This window comes from Gymnogyps californianus, chromosome 1 (genome assembly GCF_018139145.2).
Source record: "Gymnogyps californianus isolate 813 chromosome 1, ASM1813914v2, whole genome shotgun sequence".
Classification (NCBI taxonomy): Eukaryota; Metazoa; Chordata; class Aves; order Accipitriformes; family Cathartidae; genus Gymnogyps; species Gymnogyps californianus.
This window is the reverse complement of record NC_059471.1, coordinates 17,760,750-17,787,647: the sequence shown is the minus strand read 5'-3', so window position 1 is coordinate 17,787,647 and position 26,898 is coordinate 17,760,750. Positions and strand designations below refer to the sequence as shown.

General features: G+C 38.7%; 1 protein-coding gene across 2 annotated transcripts; it reads left to right on the top strand.

The window, feature by feature from the left end:
- The first annotated feature begins 964 nt into the window (after nucleotides 1-964).
- LOC127026149 (protein NPAT) lies at nucleotides 965-25,761 on the top strand. Of its 2 annotated transcripts, none has more exons than XM_050911253.1 (18): nucleotides 965-1,055; nucleotides 4,369-4,487; nucleotides 6,113-6,173; nucleotides 7,684-7,756; nucleotides 8,240-8,280; nucleotides 9,341-9,568; nucleotides 10,074-10,155; nucleotides 11,324-11,456; nucleotides 11,956-12,047; nucleotides 12,131-12,218; nucleotides 13,857-13,953; nucleotides 14,484-14,615; nucleotides 15,404-17,098; nucleotides 18,819-18,934; nucleotides 19,028-19,136; nucleotides 20,206-20,263; nucleotides 22,391-23,546; nucleotides 24,419-25,761. In XM_050911253.1, the coding sequence occupies exons 1-18, from the start codon at nucleotides 1,019-1,021 to the stop codon at nucleotides 24,494-24,496; spliced, it is 4,395 nt and encodes a 1,464-aa protein (XP_050767210.1). In that variant the 5' UTR covers nucleotides 965-1,018; the 3' UTR covers nucleotides 24,497-25,761. The 2 variants fall into 2 exon arrangements, with proteins under 2 accessions (XP_050767210.1, XP_050767202.1); XM_050911245.1 differs by having other exon boundaries at nucleotides 10,071-10,155.
- Nucleotides 25,762-26,898: the final 1,137 nt, after the last annotated feature.

Genomic DNA, 26,898 nt, shown 5'->3' with positions numbered 1-26,898 from the left:
TTTAAACACTAATGGCTTCTAAAATGCTGATGGGCTGCAAAATGGTTGACCGAGAACTGTGGCAACATGGGTTGTATGTTGTAGGGACTGGGTATCAAGAGTCAATCCTCTCGTTTGTACTTAATGGTATTTCAACAGCCATAACAACAGTGAAAAATGCCTAAGACTGAATCCATCTACTATTTCTCTTATTAGTTACACAGTCCTCCAACTATCATATTATGACCATGTTCATCCCCAATGAAAATTACACAGGGCAAGGAAGGAACACATGGGGGAAAAAAAAAAAATCACGGAGAGGTGTTTACTGAGCAGCTGCAAACGTGTTCAAGCACAGGCGTACAGGGTAATTACAACTAACGGGCGCCATCCAGCCGCTCCTGCACGACGAGCTCTGGCTCTCCGACAGCCCCACGAAACCGCCCCCCGCGCTGGCGCCCCACAGCACGCGTGAAGCCCCTCAGAGGCCTGCAGCCGGGGCCGCTGCCCGTCCACGCCGCCGCCGCAACAGCGGCACGCCCGCCCCGCCGAGCCCAGGCCCCTCACCTCAGCCGCCCACGGGCGGCGGGGCTAAGGGCCGGGCTCACCACCCTCCCACCAGGACTCGAGCCCGGGGAAGGGAAGGCAAGGCCCAGCAGCCCCTCAGGGCCGCGCCGCCACCGCGGCCCGGCGCGGGTAGGAAGGAGAGGGCAGGAGCGGGCCCACCTTCGAGCGGCGCGGCGGGTGACGGGAGCCGGCCGGGCAGAACGGCCGCCCGCGGCTGCGGTACGCACCTCTCCCTCCCCCTGGCAGCGCGGAGCGGAGCGGAGCGGCGCGCACGTACGGCGGCGGCTGCGGGCAGACCTGGAAGCGGATGCGCAGCACCGGCGGGTTCCGGCGGAAGGGGCTGGGCGCGGCGCTGGCTGGCGGAGTTTCCGCGCCTTCGCCTCGGTGGCGGGGCGGCCGCGCTGCGCCTCCGGGAGCTGTGTCCCGCTGTCTCCCTCCCTCCTCTCCCCCGTTCCCTTCGCCGCCTCGGGCCATGCTGCTGCCGTCCGACGTGGCCCGGCTGGTGCTGGGTGAGTGAGCCAGTGAGGGCGGGGCGGGGTCGCCGCTCGCCCCTGAGGCACGGCGGGGACTCCCGGGGCGGGGGGCCGGCGGGGGAGGCGGCGGCCGCGCCAGGGGGGCTCGGCTCGGGATTGTCAGCCGCCGGCAGCGCCCTCGGCGCGGCAGGAGAATGAAGCGGCTGCGCCCTTGACCCTCGGCCGCGTCGCGCTCGTCCCCCCCAGGCTGTCGTTGTCGCTGCCTCTGCCGCCGAGGCGTAGCCCCGGGCCCGGCGGTCTCCGAGGTTTCCCCCCTGCCCCCCGCCGGCCCGGTCTCTAGCGGAGACAAACGCAGCTCGATCTTGAGGGACTTGGGGGCGTCTGGAGCCGCAGCGGGCGCAGGGGAGCCCGCCAGGCCGTGCGGGCCGTGCGGTGCTGCTCCCCGGCCCTGTCTTGAACTGGGGTTCTCCACGAGTTCAGGAAAATGTGGTGGTCTCTGGTGTCCACCTACAGACAGATGCCTGGTGAATGGGGTTTAATAAAGTGTCTGATTACAGGAGGAATATAAGGGTGATCCAAAATGCCAGAGGAAGCTAGATTAAGGTTCAGCTGTTTTTTCTTTCCCTCCCTGTTTCTGTCACCTGTGAGGCTGCACTGAGAATTCAGGTTTGCTCAGTGTCTGTGGAAAGTGCAGGGTAAGTGTGTTCAGGACGTCAGCAGCAGAGAGTGAATTTTTTAAATGACTTTATGCTTTGGATTATTGGATACTGCCAAAAATAAGAACAAATGGATGGTAATCAAAAATATGACCCACATATTTAAGTCCCACAGATAAGGACCTGTTGGCACAGGTTGCTAAGATTTCCTGGCAGCTTGCATTGTGAGATTCAGTTATCAGTTGTCCACAATTTTTTTTAATCCAAAGCCATTAAGGCTGAATCTTTTTGTCAGTGTTCCTGCAGCACGATTTATTTTTAAATACTACCTGAAATGTTTCTTGCTACTGTCTTGAGAAACAAGGCTAGTAAGAGATGCAATGGTTTTATTATTGTGAAGTAATAAAGTAGTTTTAGAAACTCCATGCATTGTAAAAGAAGATTTTAAATCATGCAAGGGAGATCTCTCACAGTACTTTTCTATAAAAAATTGGTTAAGTTTCAAGTTTCTGGGTAGAAAGCTTGTCTCGCGTGCTTACCAGAAACTTGCAGACATAGCATACAATCTTGGCAATGTCATGTGTACTAAGGATGATCCATGCTATCTTGTGTCTGTTGTAGCATGGTGCATGCATCATGTCTAAAAAACTTCTGAGCAACCTAAGGTTGTAGAACAGGATATTCCTTGTAGCTATTTCTGTCTTCTAATAGGGATTCCTCTTCCATGAGGCATCTCTGAATTTGGGTGGATAAACAGGCTTTTTTTTTTTTTAATCTTTTTTTTTTTTTTTCCTTCTCTGGGTAAGTCTTTCTGGTGCTGTGAAGGTTGATGAATATTTGTTTAAGAAACAAAACTAAAATGATAAGATGAGATCCCCCATGGAAAAATACATAAGAAAATTTATCTTTTTCTGATTAATGTAAGAGTGAATGTGTACTATGAGTTAGATGTGTGTCTTTACATTTCTTAAGATAGAACAAGATATTGAATCATTCCTAGTTCAGAAGGTACTGTACCTTCTGTGCCTTTAATTTGGTTTTGGTGACGTTGAAGATTATGTACTGTTACATCATTATACAGTGTGTGCACAGGCAGTTCAGTTGCACAGAAGCTCTTAATTCAGGCATTTTTAAACTTTGGAATGCCTTATTTTGCAGGAAATTGGTGTATGTGCCAAATGTGCCTGTATGGAAGCATTCAGTCATGCCTTGCAATACTGTAATAGTAGGTTCAAGAAAGAAAAGTTGCAACTTTTAATGTAAATGTCCAGATGAGTTTGATTGTAAGAACAGCCATACCAGCACAGATGAAAGCTCCAGCTAGCCTAATACCCCATCTTCCATCCTGGCCAACAGTGGATGGTCTAGTGTATAGGAATAAGACTGGCATATATTTGTGTTTCCCCAAAATACACTTTCAGCTTCCAGCAGTTTGTGGCTTGAGAGTTTTCTAGCAAAATGTATTTGAAAAATTAAATAGGACAGCCCTTTCCTTTCCACAGGTACCACTAATGTTTTCTGTCAGATAGGCCAGTTCATACATCATGATTAAACTCACGGTGGTTATTCCCAAACTGTGTTTAACTTTCAAGTTTGCTTATTTGTTGAAGACCTGAACAAGGGCTTATGTGTCTGAAATATGATCTGTTTTTTCCAGCTATGCTCAGATCTGCTGAAAGATATTTGTCTTCATGCAAACTTACAGGCCACATTTTTCTGTAGGCATTCCTGAACTGAGGTGGACCACTTTGGGGGTCCATTGAAATAGATACGCTAATGTATATATATCCTGCATTGTATAATTAGGTACATATTTTATCCTTTCTTTAAAACATTGCATGTTCAGTTCTGCTACAAGCACGAAAGAAGAGACGTTTTCTTTTGTGGTTCTTTGTTCTAGAATCCTTCATTCAGATTGGTCTACTTCTATCTTTTAATGTTTAGAGTATTTCAAGATTAAAGCAGGGCTTAAAAAGTTTGATTAAAGCAGAACATATTTGCTGAGGAATGGAATTTTGGAAAAGTAAACTTTTTCAGTATATTTCCTGTTAAGGTAACTACCGAGTCTTGGGGTGTGTAAGGGCACAAGTTGCAGCTAGTACATCTATTCGAAATGAAAATTACAGTAAGTGGGGGGAAAAAACCTTTTTCTGTTATTAATTTTTGTACAATGCCAGGTTTTTTAATAAATCTTATACACTGCTGTAACAGCTGCACAGGTTTTACCTGTTTTGAAACAGGAGGATGCGTGGAGAGTTATTTTTACATAGCAATGCATTTTATTAACAAAGTATTGTAGAATTCCATTTAATTATCAAATGGAGTTGTTCAGCCCATGTGAGAGTTAGTTTGTCAGCCTCCTGAGCCAAGAACTTTTTGTTTCTTGTCTGTACAGTAATGTCTGTACTAAAAATCAATCAGAAATTGTTCATATTGCCTCACTTCCAGTCTTGAATAGTTTGTAAATACAGTGTAAAATCAATAATATTTTGTGCTCTTTCTGGTTTTAACTATTAAAGAAATATTTTGCAAGATATATGTTCTTTCAAAATAACTTCACTTTCCTTGTCTAACATACAAACGTTTACCTGATTATTTCAACACTGTATGCAGCTGGTTATGTTAATGTTTTGATACCTACTGAGCAGAAGTAATGAATGAAATAGCAAAATTTTCCATCTGATTTGTTGCAGGGTATTTACAACAGGAAAAACTTCTAGCTACCTGCCGTGAATTTATTTTGGAAAGCTCAGATTTGAAAGAATATGCAGAGCACTGTACAGAGGATGGGTTTATTCCAGCCTGCTTGCTGGTGAGTTTGTATTTGCAAAGCAGAAAGCTAAATTGTCTTGCATCCATGGAAAAGAAAATTGAGATTTCTCAGTGTAACAATTACTTCTCAAATGCTGCTTAAAATGTTAGTTGGATCACCCCCTCTGGTTTTTGGGGGGGGGTTTGCATCCTGTGGTATTACAGTTATTTGGTTTCTAGTATTTAATCTTACTAAGAAACATTTAAGTGTAAAATATGCAAATTGGTTTCAGCATATTACATTTAATGTGCTTTATAGCTTTGAGGTTGATTTATGGAAGGGTGTCGCATGGGTTTTATTGATTTCAGGGCTGCTCTTGTAATTCATTGGAGATCGCTTTCCTGTCCTAGGCATGGCAGCCAGTAATGTTCCATTTCAAGTACATATTAAATATTTAGGTAAGGTACCTCAGGTTTATCTAAGGCTACCAAATTTTGTTGACAAAAGCTGTGTTTCAGTTCAGCTTCCTCTTTGATCAGTATCATCTGCTTTGTCCCAGGTGAAATGTGGAACTTTGGGTGTGCATAAATACAGTGTGTAGCTACATATGTAGATACGTGCATATAGCTACAGGGTAGTTAGATACTTTGCATTTTTAACATATACAAAATGGGATTTTTAATATAGTATGCGAATTACACTGTTTAGATATTGCCGTGTATCAACCTTTTAATGTTTATATGTGCATCTTCTTCCTGTTTTCCATTTCATTCTTCTAATATATCAGTTAATTATACGGTCTGGGATTTTGCCACAGTGTTCAAAATTTGTGGAAATCTTTTCTGAGATCCGAGGTCTCGATGCATCTATTCAAAACAGACCATTGACCTTATTTCGTTTACAAGTGTTTAGTCATTTGTACTTGGGAGTAGGGAATTGAGAACCAAGCTATGGCCAGCAAAAATTAGAAAAAACAGATGTAAATAGATTATCCAGATTCTTAAAGCTTTTAATTATCTTCCTTTTCTCAGTAGAAACATTTTTGCTGTTTTTCATAGAAAAGTGATGATATGATAGTGTCTAAGAAAAAATTCTCACTGCAGCTCAAAATACTTGCAATAAAGGGCTGTATTTGTCATATCCTGTAGAGTTCCCACTAGCAAACAAGACAAGAAAGTACAACAAATGATAGCGGTAACCTTAAAATCTTAATTCTCTTTGTTTCACCTAAAATAACAGAACAAGTAAATATGATATGAAAGTTAATTCTGTGTGACTGTTAAGAATTTTAGTTTAGACAGAAGTTCTTTTCACATTTGCATCTTAATGCGTGTTGCATTCTAGGATGATACGTACTCATTACTCTGTTACAGCTGTTCATCATGTTATTCTTGTGTTTTTATTCCATAATAACAAAGGTGAGTGGAGGTCATGCAGCTCTAACCGCTATACCAGTGTTGTGCAATGAGGTCGAGCACTTCAGATTTTGTGTTCGTAATGGCATTTTGTTCCATAGATTGGTCTTTACCTATTTTGAGATAACTCAGCACCAGCAGCATAAAGTACAGTTCCTTGTGTTCAGGGTCAGCATGGTGTAGTCTTCTAAAGAACTCCTTAAATATAATGTGATACAGCAGATGAAGTGTAAGTTAGTGAAGATTCTAAGATCAGTATTTTTTTTCCAGTCCCTGTGTGGAAAAAACTTGACAACTATTCTTAATGAATACGTGGCCATGAAAACAAAAGGTAAGCCTTCAGAATGAGATTTGATTTTATTTTTCTTATTTATCTGTTGTGAACTCCTTGAGGAAGAGGTAATATCTCCACCGATATATGGATATAGAGCAATCCCCCATCTGTGCTAGAAGTTGAATGTTTCTGTATTATGCAGACAACAGCCAATTAGATCAGCATCTTGTGAGCAAAATTAATTGATTATCTTAGTTTGCATTTGCCAGCATATATTTTCACTTCAAATTTGAGCAGAACATCTAATGCAATAAAACATAAAGATATAATAAAGTGCAAAATGTATGGGTTTATGCTTGTAAAATTATACTGTTTATACTATAAATAGGAGGGGGAGGTGCTGATCTCCTCTCTCTGGTGACCAGCGATAGGACATGCAGAGATGGAATGAAGCTGCGTCAGGGGAAGTTCAGATTGGACATTAGGAAAAGGATCTTCACTGAGAAGGTGGTTGGTCACTGGAACAGGCTCCCCAGGGAAGTGGTCATGGCACCAAGCCTGTCAGAGTTCAAGGAGCGTCTGGAGGACCCTTTTAGTCATTTGGTTTAGTTTTAGGTAGTCCTGCGAGGAGCAGGGAGTTGGACTCGATTATCCTTGTGGATCCCTTCCAACTTGAGATATTCTGTGATTCTGTGAAATAACTGGGAAGAGTCCTATGGTGTGAAATGTTTCTTGTCTTGTTTTTAAAACTGATTAAAATCATTTCGGAATAACTTAATACTTTGGATGAATATTAGAGACAGAGTTAGAGCGTTTCCTGTTTTTAAAAGCAGTTATTGAGCTTCTGAATGTTGCCAAGTCTTACAATTTTTTGATAACGTGTTGTATGATCAGATTTTAGTGGTGCTTGGTTCTAAGACTTGCAATTTGAAACATACCATGTTTGGAACATTTCTGAATGTTTTTTTCCTTTCACACTATGTTTAATAGAAACGGTAACTAAGACACAAACGTACTTTCTTCAAAATATTTTGTACTTGGCACCTTGAAAAACTTTATAAATTGATCTGCTTACATCTTTCCATTTATACTTTAATGTTCTGTGCTTCAAAAATACCAAGTGTTTTTACCTGTTTGGGTGACATCTTGAAATAAACCATTACTTTTAAAGGCCTGTCTGCCAGGTTACGATTTTCAAAAGCACACAAGTGACTTGGGAATATGAATACCATTTCCAGAAGTGAGTTAGGTTAGGTTAGCATGTGTTTGCCCAGGAGTCAACACCATGTGCAGATTCCATTGAGAATTATCATCACGAATGTCTTTGCCTCAGGCTTCTAAAACTGAGAACTGTATCATTGATGACTGTGTGTTCGTATCGGTCAAAGTTCTTAATTAGGAGTTAGGGCTCTCTAATTAACAGAATATTAAGAAGGCGACTAGACACCTAAAGTTAGATGATGTCTGAAACACCCCATAATAATAATTTTGCTTGTGATTTTACTTTTTCTCAACATGTATCTGTTTTCGGCATCCAAAATGTTTTTTTTTTTATGGTTTATTTTAGAAACAACAAATGAAGTTCCAGCAATGATGTCATCTCTGTGGAAAAAATTAGACTATACACTTTCTCAGATCAGGTAATATAGTTTTGAAATCAAGAAAGTAAAAGTTCACTCTAAGAGTGAGTCCCTATGTTGATCAACTCCCCTTATCATTGTATGAGAATGGTTTTGCTCTCTATTGCCTCTGAGAGATGGTGAAAAAGATAAGTATGTGAGAGTTGATAGTTGAGCAGACATTTCAAGATTTTAAGGCAGGACTAGCAGGTAAGGAGCGCGTTAGTGTATGTGGCCTTCCTGTGATAAAACAATATACTATGACTCATTTAGAATCCGATACCATTGTGGTTACTTGATCAAAATATAACAGTAAGGTTCATTTGAAGGATCTGTGACCATTGTTTGAAAGAATAAAAATACCAGTCAGTAGATTGAAGCTTTCTGAAGTAATGTGTGGTTGGGACCAGACTGACATTAGCCATATGATAGATACTGTTGCACTGTGTAGCTGAGTGTTCCCTTTGTGCTCCTTTTATTTATGTCACCTACTTTATTTTTTAGGAGCATGCAGAATTCCACAGGATTTTCTGCTAATCAGAGGAGTAAGTAACTGAGCCAATTCCATGGGATCAATAGGCTTTATGTTCAAATTGTCTGTTTTGGCAAAAAATGGGGGAATGGTGCAGCAATCAGTAACGCATCCTTACTCTTAAAATGTTGTCAGATCTCTTCTGCAGTGTTTTTTTCAGCATGTCTGTTGTCTTCAGTGCAGCCTGTGGATTGCTGTAATGATCAAGAAAGGAAAATAAGAAAAGCTGAGCTTTTCGCAAGGGGCTTAAATTCTCTATATAGCATTTTCTTCTCTGCTGAAAACTTTTTAGAAGTTTACACGGTTAAAAGGTTTAAAAACTGCTGCTTCAGTCCTGAAGCTGTTGACTTAATTTGTGGTTCATAGAGGAACTGAAAAAATAACCAGTCTAATTATGATGCAGTTTCATTTCTGTAGAAGGGGAATATAAAAATGTATTACAATCTTAACAATATTTTTTATGCATACAAACATAATATCTAAGCAAAATATGAAAAGATACTTGTTCTATCTAGAATTGTTTATTTCATTACAAAAACTGCCAAATGAACTCTCAAAAAAGAAAAGTTATTTTACCTAAAAATAAATTTTTCTCTATGTAGTACTTCTACTGAGTAACCTGTGTGAGAAAAGAGAATGTGAAATATAGGTAGTGATTGTTCTTGGATCTGAGATTCACTGGATCGAGTGGTGTTCTGTTGTTTAAATTTGTCAGATTTAGTCTGATAAATAAAGGCAAACTTACCTTGGTTTAGCTATTTCAGTTAAGGTCAATTATATGAGTGGTGTATTATGTAATGAAGTATCATTTTGGTATGATTTATTCCTGTAAATATTTAATCAGTGATACAAGCATGGTTACAATGTCTATGTAAGTGGGCTGTACTTCTTGAATTATTTTGGCTGAAACGTAGCACAGAAGACAAAGATGGGTGTCGCTTACTTTTTGAGTTTCATGAATTAGTTGTTGAAGCACAAAAAAATTTCAGTGGGGCATCCTTGATTAGGTCTTAGAAAATAAGCAACCTTTTTAAATTTATCATACCTTTTCATCTTGTCTTTATTATCTCTAGCACGTACAAGAAGTGGAATTGCAGAAATGAAAAGACAGAGAATGCTTCAGCAATCAGCTCCTGCAAACTCAGGATTGTTGTCAGTAGCCCATCAGTCAGGGCCACAGAATTCCTCTTCTATTGTATCTCCTGTTATTCACAGGCCAACAATAAATCAAAGTGTGTCACAGACAAGACTGAATACATTGTTTGTGCACCAGTCACAAACCCAAGAAAACAAGATCAGCAGTAAGTTGCACACTTTTTTAAACCTTTTTTTCTGTGAAAAATCTGTGGATATAGATGGATGTTTTCTAAAATCAGGACTAATCATCTTCTACCAAAAAAGTTTCAGAAAATTCACGCTTTGTTCCCCTACCTCTCCAAACTGGTTCAGATGATTAAAATAAAAGGAGTGCCCAAAAGAGAAATGGCTCTTGCATACTTGCTTGCTAATGTGAGTTCAGAGATCAGAAGTGCATTAATTTGTCATTACTCTATCCTGTGTTCTCACCCTCACCCAAAACACCTGTTTTAGCAGATAGGGATGATCCACATCAAGTGGATGTTTTTCCTCAGGATATATTTAAAAGGAATAGTTCTCATTTTCATGATAGTACTGGATTATTTTCTATGAATTCCCAGGAATTGATTGGAACATAATAAGTAATGTGTAGATTTCTGTAGTGCTTTAACAATGTCACTGGAAAAGGTACTGGCATCATGATCTTTTTTTTTTTCCTTTATAAAGCAGGAGATTTCATACACATTCAAGTTCCAGCATCACAAGAACGAAAGCTTCATTCAAACTTGCTTTCTCCAGGAAGACGAAAAAGGTAAACGTGGGGGGGTTGTGGTTTTTGTTTTGTTTTTTTTAAGATCATTTAGAGATTATGTGGTGTTCTAACATCTAGTGTAAATTTTCTTAGATGGTGGAGTGTTTCACATTTAAGATCCACTGAGAGTGGCCAGTGTGTGATGTTTCACAAAGGAAAGGAAAGTCAAAGAACTTAACATTAGACTGATAGGAGGCTACTTGTGCTTCTTTATTGCATATGGCCAGTCTTTACTTTATTCCAGTATTAGACATAGGCAAATAATCTTGGAGCCTGAGATTTTGTATTCCTTCCAAAATATCCTTATCAATTATGAAAATTCTCAATATTGATATAACTGTGCATTTTGTCTGGTTTTAACTTAGAAAAACTATTGGCTTCAGTAAGTTTTGTCAGCAAAAATTTTCATATCCACACTAAAAGTGGTGTGAAAAACTGTTCTTATACTAGTTTTGCATTTTTTATTCTTTGATTCCAAGGTCCTTTTGTTTTTAATGAGTTGACTGGTCTCTTTGTGTTCCATTTGTTGTCTTTATCCCTGACTAAATCCCAGTTGGTGGTTTTGCATGTCATTTTTCCAGATCCTTACTCATTTATACCTTTTCTAAGTCCTTTCTGTTCCTGCGTGATTTTTTTTGTAAGTTATTTTAGTGCCACTGCTGATGGATGGTTTCAGAAGAGCCTATGCAATGACTTCATATAAAAGCATTGCATTTCCTATTCATCATCTAAATTCTTATGCAACCTAACATTTGTTTGCTTCTTTGACAACAGCTGCTCCTTGGGAGATGTTTATTTTCAGTTGTGATGCCCAAATCTTTTTCTTGAGTGGCAGTTAATTAGAACCTGTACCACCAGTTAATGTAACATGTACTGGAGGGGGAAAAAATACTGAACAGTGGGCATGGAATTCAATTTGCCATTGTGCTGTTTACCCACAGTCTGTATATTTGTTTGTAACTTCTATGAATTCAGACACAATATATACATATGACATAATGAAACAGGTATCGGCTTTTATTGTATTTCCAGTATGTAGTTAATTTTCTGTTGATTTAAAATCTTTCGTTTGCTAAGGAGGAAGAGAAACACTTGATTTACTGACCATTAGGTCTATTGTTTGCCGTGTTCTCACAAAATATATCTTAAATTTCCTGGAATGTTTCAGTGAATCTCAGAAGAGGAAAAGCATTGCAACATCTGGACCTCTTTCAGCAACTAGAAGTTCTCAAGACCCTGATGAAGTAATAATAGAAAAAGAAAGTGAGCCACTTGAAGAATTCATAGATGGTAACTTCCCAGTGAGTATATACTTATAGAAGGTATTTACATTTAAGAAACAAATTCAGACTAAGGAGAACTAGTCTTTTACATGTTGTTTGTCTTGGGTATTATAGAAATCAACTTTACAAGATGAATTTATTTTTTTGTATTTGAACTAGCTCTTCTGTGTACTAAACTAGTGAGGATGGCATGGCTATGTAGAGGGTTTTTTTCCTTGATTTATTGGCTTTGCTAAGATACCTGTAAGCTGTCAGAATACAGTAATTTTTTAGAGAATGGAAACCAGAAAGCACAATAAGCCTTGCTGTACTTTAGGAGAGTAGAAATACAGGAATGTTTTGGGATGATTTTCATAGCAATGTCATGCAGTCACAGATTGGCTGTCTCTGTTATAGAGAGTGTTCTCTGTGTTGAATTGTTTTTTTTTTTTTTTTTACCAGTAAGTTGGAAATTCATTCTCCTTTTCTAGTGATGATAAAAATAGAAACCTGACCACTTTAAAACTGTGTTTTCCAGCAACTGGTTATTGAAAATGCCAGAGAAAAAATCCTGAGCAACAAATCACTTCAGGAGAAGCTTGCTGAGAACATTAACAAAATCCTGGGCAGGTAATAAAAGGAACCTCTAAACTTCATACGTATTCTTATTTGATTTATTTTTGACTTCTGAACTAATGACTAATGTGTTCCAGTGATGGCAGTGTCGCTCAGGCCCCTAAACAGACAGACAGTGGTCCCACAGAACAGGAGACTTCAATTGATGAAATCCTTGGACTTCAGGTAGGTGTGGATTACCCTGTTTACATTTTTTGTAGACTAGGCACATGAGAATGATCAGTTATGAGAACTATGCTGAACCTCTGTCTATTGTCTGATATCTGAGATTGTTCTCCTCTTTCTCTTCTTTTTATTTGTTTGTTTGTTTTACCATACAGCTAAGGCTATCTAATGGCTAGCTTCTGCCCAGGGGCAGTTCCACAACTTCCCTTGCATAGGCATTAACTCGTATCTTGTTGTATGGTGGTGGGCAGGTTCGAGGAGCTGAACTGACAGGATACTAGTATTTTGCTGGGGTTAATTTTGAGCCAGTTTAGCACTCTGAATTCATTCCCAGTGCCTGTACAAGGCAGCATAAGGGTCAAAAGCCAAGGGAGTAGGACCGCTTCTGGCAATGGTTAGCTGTTAATGTTACCCGTTAGCTTGTGGTCTCCGAACATGTTTAGTCTGATGTGATTTTCTGATTTGCTCTAAGATAAACATAGATTGTCTAGTATAGCAAGAGAAATTGTCTTTGGAGCCTAAATAAGGATGCTTTTTCTTCAAATTTAATATGTTCTTCCTTTTGGAGGAAATGTACATTCTACTTCTACAAACTAGACTTCTAGTGTTCTCCCTTCATTCTCCTACAGCCCTCGAGCTGGCAATGACAGTTATAAAGGGCTCTTAATGAGGGAATTATAATCTTCACGGCCCTCAGGAAAAGGGCAGGAGAGTAGAGGCAGTTGCCTGTTTACGAAGTAGAGGTGTCTGTTTTTTAAAAGCTATTCTTCTGTCACTTGGTGATTTTTAGGTCAATTTTTGTCAAAATATGGAGCTGAAAAGCTGTATTCCATTTTTCTGAGCAGAACAAAATCAAAGCATCTTCTTGGTTTAGTTAGAGTAGCTGAGACAAAATAATCAGGCGTATCACATGGGATATCTACCCTTATAACCACCATATCAGAGGTTGTAGAGTGCTTAGAGGATCTCCCGGAAGTCAGGAGAAACATTGTATTTGAACATTTGAATATGTACTGAGTGCCCCGCTCATTTTCTTCCTGGGCTGCTACCAAACAAGTCAGCTTGAAAAGGAACCTTAGAGCAGTGTCCTGTGTAGCTGTGCCTTCCAACTGCCTTCCGCAGAAAAGTAGTTGGAAGTTATTTTATAGAACATGTAATGGGTAAATGAAATAAAACTTCCCTTTGCTTAGCATTGTCTTCTACATATATGCAAAAGCAAGAAATTAGGGTTAATTTGGGGATTTTTTTTTTTTTTTTTTTTTTTTTTACCAGTGGTTGGCTAGTGCAGGCTCACAGCATTCATACCATCTGCATAAGCTTCCAGTGTAGCCTGAGATTTAGTCCTCCTTAAACAATGCTGGTCATTATGTGGAGAATACACCAATATGCACTTGCAGGGTGTAATGTCTGACAAAGATGTTTGGGTTTTGGGGGGCTTTATTTCTTAAACTTCAATCACTAATATTTTTTAACAGACATGAAATTTGTGGCAGAAAAGTTTCCAGCATTCGTCTTTATGTTTCTGTGCTGAGCAGAAGTAATAGAACTAAAAACAATCTGAAAAGAAAACAATTTTTTTCTGTTTTTAAGTTATGAAAGTAACTGACTGTCTAACAGTTCTGTATTGTCTTTTCTCAGGGTGAAATTCATATGTCAGAAGAGGCTATACAGGACATTCTAGAACAGACAGAATCAGATCCAGCTTTTCAGGCACTCTTTGACTTGTTTGATTATGGTAGGGTATATTATACTCAATTGTACCATTACTATAAAGCATCATGAATGATGAGTTTTCCTGAGTATTGCTTGAAGAAGCAAAGGTAATTCAGCAGGCCTCTTCTGCAAGAGAAATGGACTGTATGGCATCTGTGTCCCTCAATTCAGAATTAGATTTTTGTATACATCTATACCTGACTATAAAGTACAGCATTTTCTTGTGGCTGAAGTGCTGGTTTTGCGCTGGCTCAGTGATTGTTCTATTGCTGTTATTCTAGACTCTTCTGGTCTAAAGGATGGTAGTTCATACTTTTTTTTCTATGCTGTTATGAAATTCATCTATTTGTCTGATCAGGGATATCCTTACATAAAATATAAAGACTTTTTATGCTATTTCTGGATTCGTAATGAATATAGACAAATAGTTCTTTGAATTTAGGATGGTATTTCTTGAATTTGAAATCTCTGTGCTGCATTTAAAATGTAATAATCACGTTTGTGTGTAAAATGACATATTTAATCATTCTTCATGCTTTATTTTGCAAATAGGAAAGAGCAAGGTAAACAAGAACTTACCTGCTGGTATTTCTGGTCAGAGTGGAGTAGAAAATGCAATCCTGGTGGATGAGGATAACCTGGAAACACTTGAAAGTTCTTTAGGAACAGAAGAAACTAGTAGATGTAGGTGGTTTTTTTTCTTTAAGATCTCTTCTAGTCTGTTCACTCTTCATTATGAAAATGTTTTCAGACAATTTGTACATTTCAAAATCTTTGTGTTTTCAGTGGTAATATCCAATCTGACACTTACATTGCATGAACATACGGATACACCTAGTCTGTTAGAAAGTTTCAGCCTATTAAATTTAACAGTAGTCCATCAGTGTACTTACAAGTTGTACTTGATAAGCTCCTAAATGAAACCAGAATATCTGCAAATCTTTTTTCTCATTCAAAACAGAGATACTTTGCAATATTCATTGTGGAACACATAAAGATAATATTTTACATCTAATCATATTAATCTTTTCTCTCTATTCTGTAATGTATTGGTTAATTAATGCACAAAAAGAATCTTACTCTGGATAAATGGTATGTTTAGTCTGTCTGCCCCGTTCTTAACAATAGTCAGTCAGTAGCAGATATTTAGTGAAAGTATATGAGAAATAGAGCCAAGAGGTCTTTATCCTGAGATGTTTTTTGTGCTTCTGGAAGTCTGATTTAGTGACTTGAGCCTTTTGCTTATTATGTGTACACTTATTTAGGTACAAACTGATTTGCCAGATTGCATAATGCATATAACCATACGTTTCATACACTTTCCACTCAGCTTGAAAGTAAGGATGAGTAGCATTATTCCCACTTAGCTTCATGTGAAACTGTTCCATTGACCTGATAAGTTGCTTCTAAAATGCTGTAAAAGGATCATCTGTTCTAATTATTATGGAACTAATTTATTCTCTGTTTTACAGGTGATAATTCTAGAGAATCACTATCCTGTAAAGGTTTTCAATTAGGAGAAGCATCATGTGCCTTGAAGACCAGCATTAATGATGATGATATGGCTAAGAAAAATACAACCAACGAACAGTTACATGGAAATTGTAGACCAAGGAAGCAGACTGAAGTACTTAAAACTGTTACCCCTGAACATATTGGAGAGCTTGAAATCGCTTTTGACTCTGTGCCTGGTTTGACTGAACCTAACAAGAGACAGAGTTCTGACAGCGGATGTAATGAACACTGTGGAGATTCTTATGATAAAAAAGAGTCATCTGCGTTAGTATCTGAAAGTGAAAGAGCTATGGAAATTGAAAAAGGCCCACTAAGTCGTAGTGCTCAAAGTAGTCCTAATTTAGAATATGTTCATTCTGGTAGTCCGCATATTTCTTTGATTTCATTGGCAGAAGGTACTACAGCCAGTGAAATCAAAATACATTCTGGAAGTAAATGTCACTTATCACCAGATACATCACTATCTGAAAAAACACTTACTGAAAGGCCTTCTGATGGGAGCCCTGGCCACAGTGTACTGCTGAGAAAAAACAATTCATCAATTTCTAGCCCATCAGCAGATGCAGGAAAAGAACAGGATGTAACAAACGATACAGCTGCCTTACCTGGTATTTTACAGGAGAACTCTAGCCACCACTCTGACCATCAGGAACAGAGTACGCAGTCAGACTGTGCTGCAAGATCTGCAGTGAAGATTTCGGATCTTGACAAAACAGAGTTGCAGCTTGAAGTTGTTGATACTTCTAACAAAACTTATTCAAATGATCAGCATACACTTGCTAAGCCTTGTAAGAAAGATTTTAACCTCCCTTCAGGACTGTCAAACTCGGAGGGAACACAAGGGGAAATGCAAGAACCTTCATCTTCTACCAAAGTAGACGCCGATAATATATATTTCTCTTCTGCTGATGATGCATGTACAGAAATTTCTGTAGTATCCACTGAAAATAATCTTACTACATCTGAAATATGCCACTCTCCTCTCCCAGAAACTGCCTCCTCAACAGATGAGTCAGGTACCGAGGCCAAAAGTATAAGCGGTGTATCTTCTAGCAGTCAACCAATGGATGTTGATCCTTCTAATATAATGTCCCTCAAGATCATCATCAGCGATGATCCATTTATTTCGTCAGACACGGAGTTAAATAATGCTGTTTCCAGCATCACAGGAGAAAATTTGCCAACTATAATACTGTCTTCTCCAGCCAAATCCCCAACCAAAAGTGCAGGCCTGTCCAAATGTCTGACTTCAGAAGACACAGAAAAAAATGTGGATTCAGCTTTGGCAGAGCAGAATCTTCTTGTGCTTAGACCTAAGGATCCCGTGGTCACCTCAGTTAACACTCAGAATGAAGACTGCACTGTTTTTTCAGTTGCAGGTACAACTAATCTTTCCAAGGAAGGGGGATTTATACAGTTGATGCCAGCAACAAGCACAGCTTTTGGGAGTTCAAACAACCTTTATATAGCCACCTGCATGACTGATCCAGCTACCTTGGGAACAGCTGTAACACCATCAAATGTAGTTGTATTGCCTGGCAATTCTATGCCACTTGCTGCCCAAACTCCAGCTGTACAACAGTTACGGACTCCTCCTAGATCAAGCAATACATTTGCAGCAAACCAGACTGTCTCCCCAAACTTCCCACAAGGTAATCTCATTATTAGAAAATGACTGAAAATGTGGTGTTTATATAGTGTTTTTATCCTTTTTTGTAAGTACATTAAAAGTAAACGATTTTTAAACACTGCTCTTATCTGCCCCTTGAAACTAGCCAGGAGTTATGTATTTTTTGAGTATATTAGTTGCTACTAAAAATGAAATAAAAACTACAGAGAGTCATTGACCAGGCTACTTTGAAAAAAATAGCCTCATATTTCAGAAGCTTAAATTATATAATTTTAGCAGTGATAAATTTAGGAAGCATATTTTGGCTTACACTAGAAAAGTTTCTGTTGTTTTGGCTAAATAAAGCAGTTTTTTAGCTTTTGTTTTAATCAGATTCCTGTTATAAATAGAATGCTATGTGTTATAGGTATCCATATTTAGTTTAGATAACTGGCTAGATGTATAGTCCTTCCAAAATTACTTCCTTATTTTGTTTTGTTTCATTTTCCAAAAACCTATTCTACACTAGAAGTACATTTAGACAAATATAAAAGTATAACATTATTTCTTTCCATAACATAAAATCTCTCCTAGTACAAGCATTTTTATTACTACAGCAATAAAAAATTAAGTGCTTTTAAAAAAGTTAAACCTAGCTATAAACCAGCTGTAATCCACACATTTAGATTTCTTTCCAAAACTAAAAACTTGGTGCAGTTATCCTTGAATTTCTGTGTGTAGTCATTTTGTTGTGGTCAGACGCCAGTGCAACAGTATGTGCAAGATCTTAGAGTGCTGGCCTTTTCTATCATTAGGATTTCTTTATGCAACTGTTATCTTCATGGTTTTTTTCATAGAGAGAGAAATAGAAGTTTTCCCATTCTTCTGATTTCTATTATCAAAAATATCATTTGATATTTTTCCTGGTAGTGCTCATGTAACTGAAGAAGTATGTGGAATAAATTTTTCTTTCACTTTTCAATTAATGTGCTATAATAGTTTCCCTATTTTATATTTCCCATACGGCTGGCAGCCGGACACTCTTACAACCTGTTAGAATAACTGTTGTAAAACAACTGGTTTAACAATGATTTAAATAGTTAAATAGGAAAACTTGGCTTAAATATTCCAAAGTAGTCTTATTGTGCTTTATTTTATTCTTTTAAAATAATTAATCTCAAACCCACTAATTAACTAGAATCTTTGTGTACTACGTTTAACACCTCCTACCAGCCAGGAATATACATTAGATATCTACATACAGACAAAGCTAGCCTTTCCCAGCTTGTTGTGTGCTTGTAAGGGGAAGGTGTTATGAGTGCACTGGAAGAAAAAAAATAATTCTGCTAATGACTTTTGAGCATGCTAATTGTAGAGAATAGGATGCAAATAATAGTTTGTTTTTACTAAGCAGCAAAATGAGCTATTTGATGTTGCTTTTACTGGTTTTTACGAATCACTTTAATTCAAAGTTCAAGCCTTAACATAGGTTTGTCATACTTCAAGCTTAATTTTGAACCATTTCTTAAAAAGGAAAGCAGACTTTAACTAAAGAATTCGATATAAACTAAAAATAACACTGGTACTTACCCTGTTTTCTAGTAGTGATGTATAATAAGGACAGTGAAGTTTTTCTAAAAAGCCACAGTTTTTCTTGCCACAGGTTTGACCATGCATAATTTCAAGAAATCCTGTCTTGAAGCTTTTCTTTTCACTGAAGTATTTTTAGTTTCTGTACAATTTTAACACTTTGATATTTTTAGGTTCTGCCATTATAATTGCATCTCCAGTGCAACCTGTTTTGCAAGGAATGGTGGGAATGATACCTCTCTCAGTAGTAGGACAAAATGGAAATACGTTCTCCGCACCTGCCCGCCAGGTAGCACATCACAAATAAAGCTTTTCAGAATTAAAAATGAAGTGATAAAGAGTCTTTTGGTAAATTGTAATGGAATATTTTCATTCTTTCAAGGTTCTACACATGCCTGTGGCTAATCCAGTGTGCAACAGAAGTGTCCCAAAACTTCCCATCCCTCCCAAATCACAAAAGATTCCTGGAGCAAGAAACAAGACTAATACAGGTACCTGCCTTGCATTCTTGAGAAGGGCAGAAGAAAAGGGGGGTTCTAAAGACATGTCAGTTCTGAGTAATAAAGTTTTATAAATACCAATGCTCCTCTGCCAGGTAACTGCTGGGATGGCTTTGAGAGAGGCCTGTACCTGCAGTTAGTAACTGTATTTGCTCAGTTTATAAAGAAGAACTCCCAGCATATAAAATAATTCCAGATTTGGGATCAAGCTTATTTCCAAAATGTAATGTTTCAAGGCTCTAATGCAGTTTTAAAGTTTACTTTTCTTCATATTTCTGATTATTTTTCATCTTGTTGGTTGTAAGTACAGTTTACTGCTGCCATTGAAACCAAGCCACATGGTAACAAAGAAGTATTAGAAGAGTCAGCAATTCTAAACATTTATTAGGGAAAATATTTAATAGAAGTGTTGCATATTTGTACAAAAAAAATGCACCCTGCTGTCTGTTTTCTCTTTGCCATTTCAGGTATACGCTTCTGTATATTCATTTCATTGAGACCTTGCTTCTTTAAATAGTAAATTGAAACAAGACTGGAGTTACATTCATTTCTCAGTGTTGGGAGGGGGTAAAGAAAAATAATTGAAAATAGAAAATAAATTGAGTTATAAGGACAATTTGTGCTTTAGCCTGTCTGCCTTTTTTAAAAAGAGTAGGCTTACACATAAAAATGAAAATAGAATGAAGTCGCAAATTAAGAAAAAAGCTAGGATTGTATAGTTAGTCTGCATTCTGTTTTGCTGATGGATAACTGAGAGTTCCCTGTGGTTATTTCCCTTCTACTTGGAAATCCCTGCTGTGCATTTGTAAGTCCAGCATACCTGGTTTTGTCTTGACAGGCCTATGTATTATCTCAGTGTAGACAGCAAGCTTCTTGTTTGTACTTTGTCGACCTTTGGTAATCTATTAATGTGTAAACTTTAAAATCACAAAAAAATTTCAGAGTTTTGTTGCTGAGTTTTTCTTTATTGATTCTCTGTCAGTTGAAATGTCGTTGTACTAACTGTGAGATGATTTACTTGGAATATTGTAGTTTATTAATACTGCATCTGTTGTTCCAGGAAAACTGGTACCAGGTGTAGCTGAGCCTTTGAACCATACAAATTCTCGAACACAAAGGTCAGTAGTGCTAGGTATTTGAACTTGCTTTCTTTTTCCTGCCATGAATTTCTTCGTGCAGTATTGGTGGAGAGGAGAGCAGCTCTTTTTAACAATGGCATAAGCAGTACCCCCTTTATTTCCTCCTGTCTGTCTGCTAGGAGTATCGATACAGATGTGTGCTAGTACTGGTGCAGCCTGTGCTAGAATTTTGCTGCTACTGTTCCTGTGTTAATTTTGTATGGCTTTGTGTTTATTTTCTCCTGTCGCAATTCTCAAATAAAAATCGTTTGAGCGGAGTCCAAGCTAGGAGAAATTGCCTGTTACATTTACTGGGGGATTTTAATGACTAACCCCCTCTTTTTTTTTTTTTTTTTTTTTTTTTTTTTTTTTAATTTTCAGATGAGTGGTACCCATGGTTTTGTAGTATAGCCTCATTGCCTTTACCACTCTCTGGCCCAAATCCAGTAGAGCTTGTTAGATTGGGTTCCGCATCTGTGTTTCAGCTGTGCAGATTAGAACACAGCTTGGTCATTTATGAAGTGAAAAGTCAAAGGAAAGATGGGTAACTTCATATTGATGAATATAACTTATTTGCTAATTGGGATAGGTACTCATTTTCTGTTGGGCAAGTGAGAGAGAAGAAAGCAAGGCTTCAGTAGTAACTCTCCTTATCGTTAATGGACTTAAGAAACAAAAGGATGTTGGAATGAGCAGAAGAGTGTAGGAGGAGATAAGAAGTTCAGTTTAAATATCAGAGGTGAAACGTTCTTTTATAGTAAGAATAAAAAATACAATATTTAAAAAAAAAAAAAATCTACCTATTCAGAACTCAGTTAAAATGTTGGAAAAATGGAGGAAAACAGGAACAATAAAGTCAACTTACTAAAAAAAAAAAACCCACCATATACCAAGGTATACAGTATACATGCATGCAAAATTAGTGATTTTTAAAAAGCCACAGAAGCAAGATTTTGGATAATATCACTTTGATAATTCAGCTTTCTGTTAATTTTAATCGCTCCCCAGACACGTTTTGCATAGCAAAGAGAGCAAAATGTTCCCTGTAAAGAGATGTAATTTCTCACTTCTACTCTCTACCCTCTGTCTCATTGCAAATTTCACGGAAATAAAACAAACTGCTACCACCCATACCTTCTTTACCATCCCAAAGGTACTAAATTACCATCCCAAAGTTAATTTGACTTTTCCTCTTACAAACCATAAAGGCTTATCTGCATGGGAAAGTCTTCCTGGCATAGATGAATATGCAGAAGCTTCTCTTGGAAATGCAGCATAAGCCAGGAAGAGGGCACAGACATAACAGTGCTATGAGCTGACAGAGCAGAAGCGTTTTTCTTTTGACATCGCTACAGTGCAGTGGTGGCTTTTTCACACTAATGTGGCTAGTTGTCAGGTGGAGACCAAGCTCTAGGGAGTTTGTACGTTCTCGTCCAGATGCCCACTGAAAGCTTTTTGTCTTGCTCTGTATCCCGTCACCTACAGCAAATGCATAGGGGACAGCACGAGGCACGCGCATGATGATATTGCCCAGAATATTCTGGCAGCCTCGTAGCAGTTTCAGCTCCAAGGACTTCCAGAGCCACAACCAGTATTCTGGGATGGACTATGCTGTCATGAATGTGCTCAGTTTCTTTTTGAACTCAAGTAAACTACCAGCATCCACAAATATCCCAGGGTAAAAAAGTTCCCAGGCTTAGTTACATGCAGTGTCCAGACCTCCTTGTTTTGTTTTGAACCTGATACTAGTTTTACTTGATGCCCCTAGTTCTTCCGCTGGAAGATACAGCAAAGAGTTTCCTTTTTGTTGGCTTTTTTCCCAGAGCTTTGTTGCATTTCCCCTCAGTCATCTCTCTTTCCAGGCTGAAGAGCCCCAGTCTACCTAATTGTTCTTCATACAGACTCTGTTTCGTACCTTTTTGTCATCCTTTTTGGCCTTCCCTGAGCTTTCTGCAGTTGTCATCCCTTACTCTTGGTCTTTGTGTGTTGATAAAATACTTACATTTAGGGAATGGAGAGGGCTTTAAACAGGTGTTTTGAGGGGCAGGCGGGGACTTCCAGCCAGCTGAAATGAACTTGCTTAGTAAGAAGAAGTATGTTGCTCAAGTGTTTTCATCTCATTTTCAGGACTGGAAATTCGGACAAGCTTATCACTGCAGAACTAGGAAGGAAAGTGGAGGAGAGCTTACCTGTTGCACCAGTAGAGAGCACAAGCTCAAATTCAAGACAAAGTGAAAGTCACAGGAGAGTGCTTTGCTTTGATAACGTTCTACCCGCTCCAGGAGGAAACACCCAAGTTCAGACTACTAAGAGTTTATCCCAAAAAGAAAGAAATGACAATACTTTATTTGCTGTTGACTCTGCATCATCCTCTGCTAAGGCACAGGTAGCAAAGAGAGAGAAAGATAAAACGTTGCCTAGAATTCTGTGTAAGCCAGAAGTTGGTAGCAACAGAAGCGCATCTGCAAAGGAGCCACAGCCTGAGCGAAAGGTGGCAACTGCAGGGCTTCCATTAGATCCCTTCCACAAGACTACAGCAAATAAAGAAAATGAATTACGAAGGGATACTGATGAGAAACAGAAGAACCAGGACACTGCCAAACTCTCAAATGGCCAACAAAGTGTTAGCTTATGGAATGAGAAGACGGTTGCTTCGGTGCAAGAGCTGAACAAAAAGCAAGGGTCGCTGTCGAATGGGAATGGCAAATCTTCAGTGTCTGTTTCCTTGTCTTCAAAGGAGCCAAAGCGAGAACCAGCTAAAGTTTCCAACCAAGGCCTTTGCCTGTCAAGTCCATTCACTAAACAATGTGTGGAAATGTTGCAAGACATTCAGTGGCATAGCCCGACTAGTAAAACAGTTGAAAATGGGGAATTGCCAGTACCCCGTACACCGTCTGGAGTTGGGGACAGGCATACAGATGATACTACAGATAGTGTACGGACACCGACCTGTCGGCGCTTCAACGAGGATAGCACGACCCCTAGAATAATGGTACCGCCTGCTACGCCAGACTTGCCTGCCTGCAGCCCGGCTAGTGAAACAGGTAGCGAAAATAGTGTCAGTATGGCTGCTCACACGCTGATGATACTGTCACGGGCAGCTATTGCAAGGACTAGCACTGCAACCCCCCTGAAGGACAATACTCAACAGTTCAGATCTTTAAGGAGCACAGTGAAGAAAAGGAAACTAGAGGACTTGAATGAGGGTGAGAGAAATTCTCGTTCTGCAAGTAGAAGAGACCTTCAAAGCTCTCCAACACCATCCAAAAAAAAGAAAATAAAGGCAAGTACAGGCATTTACTTCTTAATTTAAAATTCTAAGTATATATTAGACATCTCTATATATTATTTATAATGCGATGGTTCAGATGTGCTAGTCCAAATCCCTGACATCCTATTTATACTTGTTAGTTTTACTAACTTTGCCTCTTGAGCCTATAGTCTGAACTAACAGTTTTCTTAAGATTAGTATAGTCTTCAGATACACACAAGTAACTCCTACTGACTCTCTGCACATACCTATGAAAATCAAATTATTTCTTAAAACATGAATGAGTTTCTAAATGCTCACTTCAGACTAAGTTTCTAGGTGGAACGTAGGAATTAGGCCAAACTCAAACTAGGCCTTACTAGAATTCAGGCTATTCTTGCATCCTCGTTTACCGCCAGGACTAGGGATTCACATTTTGTGTATTCCCAGTCTCTGTAGTCTACAGCACCACACCTTTGACTTGGGGATTTAATGGCAAATAGCAAAGGTGTGAGACATGAAAAGGTGACGTATGTAAATACTCAAAAAGGAGACACAGTATAACTTTGTAATTTGCCATAGTCAGTTACAGCATACTCCTGAAATATTCTAACTGAAAAATGCTCGCTTACTCGTACCGCATATGTGACGAGAGCTGAAGTCTGGGCGGGCTCCTGCTGAAGCTGAGAGCTCAGCTACTCCTGTCCCAAATGGCAACCATGCCATTGGTACCCTGGGGGTACACGTAAGTGTATATGCATTTCAGGGTCTGATTTCTGGGTGAGCTTTGTGCAGTTAGGTCTACAAGGTAGATGGAAGGACGAGGAAGAAAGGAGAGCTTACAGACTCTTCAGTATCCCCAGGTTCTTAGTATTTAACACAACTGTTCTTTTCCTCTCCTACAGAAAAAGAAGCTACCAAATTCTTTTCCAGCAGGAATGGACGTGGACAAGTTCTTGTTGTCTTTGCATTATGATGAATGAAAAAAAAAGGAGTTGAACTGTGACTGTCTAGAGCTAGGTGGTGGTATGCTGAGGTTTTGCATGGGAAGAGAAGTTAATTCTAAAGGGTGAGTTGCACTTTCAGTGCACTGAAGTTTCACTTTATAGCAAAATCATGCTGTTTCTGAAGCAGGTTGCTAAGTGTAAATATCATTGAGTTGGTATATGTTTATTTTTGAAAAAGCACTTGCATAATGATAGAGCCATTTAATTTGCAAAATTGTAAATTTGTATAAATGTAATGTAAGAAAGGTTGTATGTTTCCTGTTACACCACGTTGTCTGTGTTCTGCTGCATTCTCTACTTACCCATCTGAACCGCTTAGCCAATTTGTGAAAAGGTTGTGAATTTGAAGGCGGTGTTCGTAGTTCACTGTTCTAAGACACGGGCAGCCAACTTGGCCACTTCCCATTGTCTTGTTGAATCCGAAAGGGACTTAATCTTCAGATGTAACTGGCTTGTACTAACACTCTCTTCTCTCATAACTGTCAAAGACACGTTGTAAGCCTTTGAATGAGTTAACAAAAATACCAGTAACTAAACATAAGGCCAATAAAACCTCCAGAAGTATTTCTCATCTAATGAAGCTTTTCCCAACCAGTCATTCAGGTAAGAACTTTAATTTGGATAGGCCTCATCTGTTTACAGTATTTGCTGCATAGCGTATCGTTTGAATGCAAAAGCTGCTCTCAAACAATGTACTTGGTTGTGAGTTAACCCCCTTATTCATACCCCGGTATGAATACTTAAACTGTAGCAATAGCCAGGCAAGAATTTCAGCGTGTTCTATTGCAAAAGTCAATTCTTTTAACTGTCATTTGTACTGTTGAGAAAGCGTTTGTTAATATCACTTACGCTTTTAGCCAGACATGGAAAAATTTGCATCTAATCTTTCTGTTTAACGTAGCACTTGTCATAGCTATGATACAAACTCTCTTCAAAACAGGCACAGGAGAAGCTCAGCCTGCATTTTAGTAATAATTAGCATGGGTGAAAATTACCACACTAAGCCTTGTTCCAATACTGCAGAATTTTCTCTACTGGTATTTCCTCCTTTGTTCTCAAATTGTAGAGGTCTTAAAAAATGCAAGTTTTCTTGTAAGAGATCTGTACAGCAACAGGGCAATGTTTCAGATAGTATACAAGGATTCCTAAGGAACCAGTATTATGCAGTAGATGTTTATATTAAACCCATCCAATAACTAAATACTGCATAGCATTTACAGGTTGAATAAATATTTTTGTTTTAATAAAAAGTTGTGCGTCTTGCTTACTATTTTGTGAGTCCACTAAGCAGCTTTGTGGATATTGTACAGAAAAGTCATGTTGATCAGTCATTTTTTAAGATTAAGAGTTCAGTATTAAACACTAAGTTCTAATAGCAGCAATTGTCAGAGAGGTAAAAACAACTGTCTCTGCTACATGGTGGCATTTTATGCTTAATAGTATTCTGACAGTTGATATGTGGTATTTTTAAATAGATTTGCTATTTATTTGAGAAATAGTGTAGCTCTTCATGGGACAGCCAATATCCACCATAGTCCTTTTTCAATTCAGGTGATCTGGTGATACTAAAGATGTGAATTATCAGTTCACTTACACTTTCAAAGGAAGAAGCATCTTCAGTTCCAAGCTGCTGTCATATGGCAAGTAATTTTTAGAAGAACAGGTGTCAGAGCATGAGTGAAGGTTAATTTTCTTGGAATGTAGCATTTAAACCCCACTATTCATTTGCTACCTCTACAGTACATTCCCTCCCACAAAAAACAGATCCCACTACATCCCAGTCAAAATATTTATTCCCCCTACTTTATGGAGGAAAATGTAAGGACAATCAGCGGGTAAAGATGACTTCCTGTTGAAATTAATGTCAAAATAAGAAAGCAGTTGTCCTAAATCCCAGCTAAGAAACTTAAAAGCGTTTGATGTTTATCCCTTGTGAAAAGGGTGAGGTGGGAATAGGCTTTATACTGCTGAAACAGCCAATTTTTGCCCTCTGGTAAAAAGCCTGCCAAAGAAACTGCATAAAGTTCTCACTGAGGTCTTGAACAAGAGTATTTCAGGAAAGTGTTCTGTCTCCCCATACTTGCACTAGGAATGCTTAACCCGATATTCCTGAAGACTTAACTGTGAACTGAAGAGCGCAGCCAGGTACTGGGCAGCTCCTAGTGAAGCAGCAGTTAACAGGAATTGTACTCTTTCGGTCCTGAATCTGCCTCTCCTTAAAAGCATATTGACAAAACTGTACATCACAGAGGTTTAAATGAACAAAAAAGGAGCAGTAGCATTTTGAGGCCATATTAGTACTTGCATGTGTAAGTTACAACACCATCTCTTCTAGCTTGCTTTGATACTACACCCCACGCCAGGGTAAGGGAGTGCTA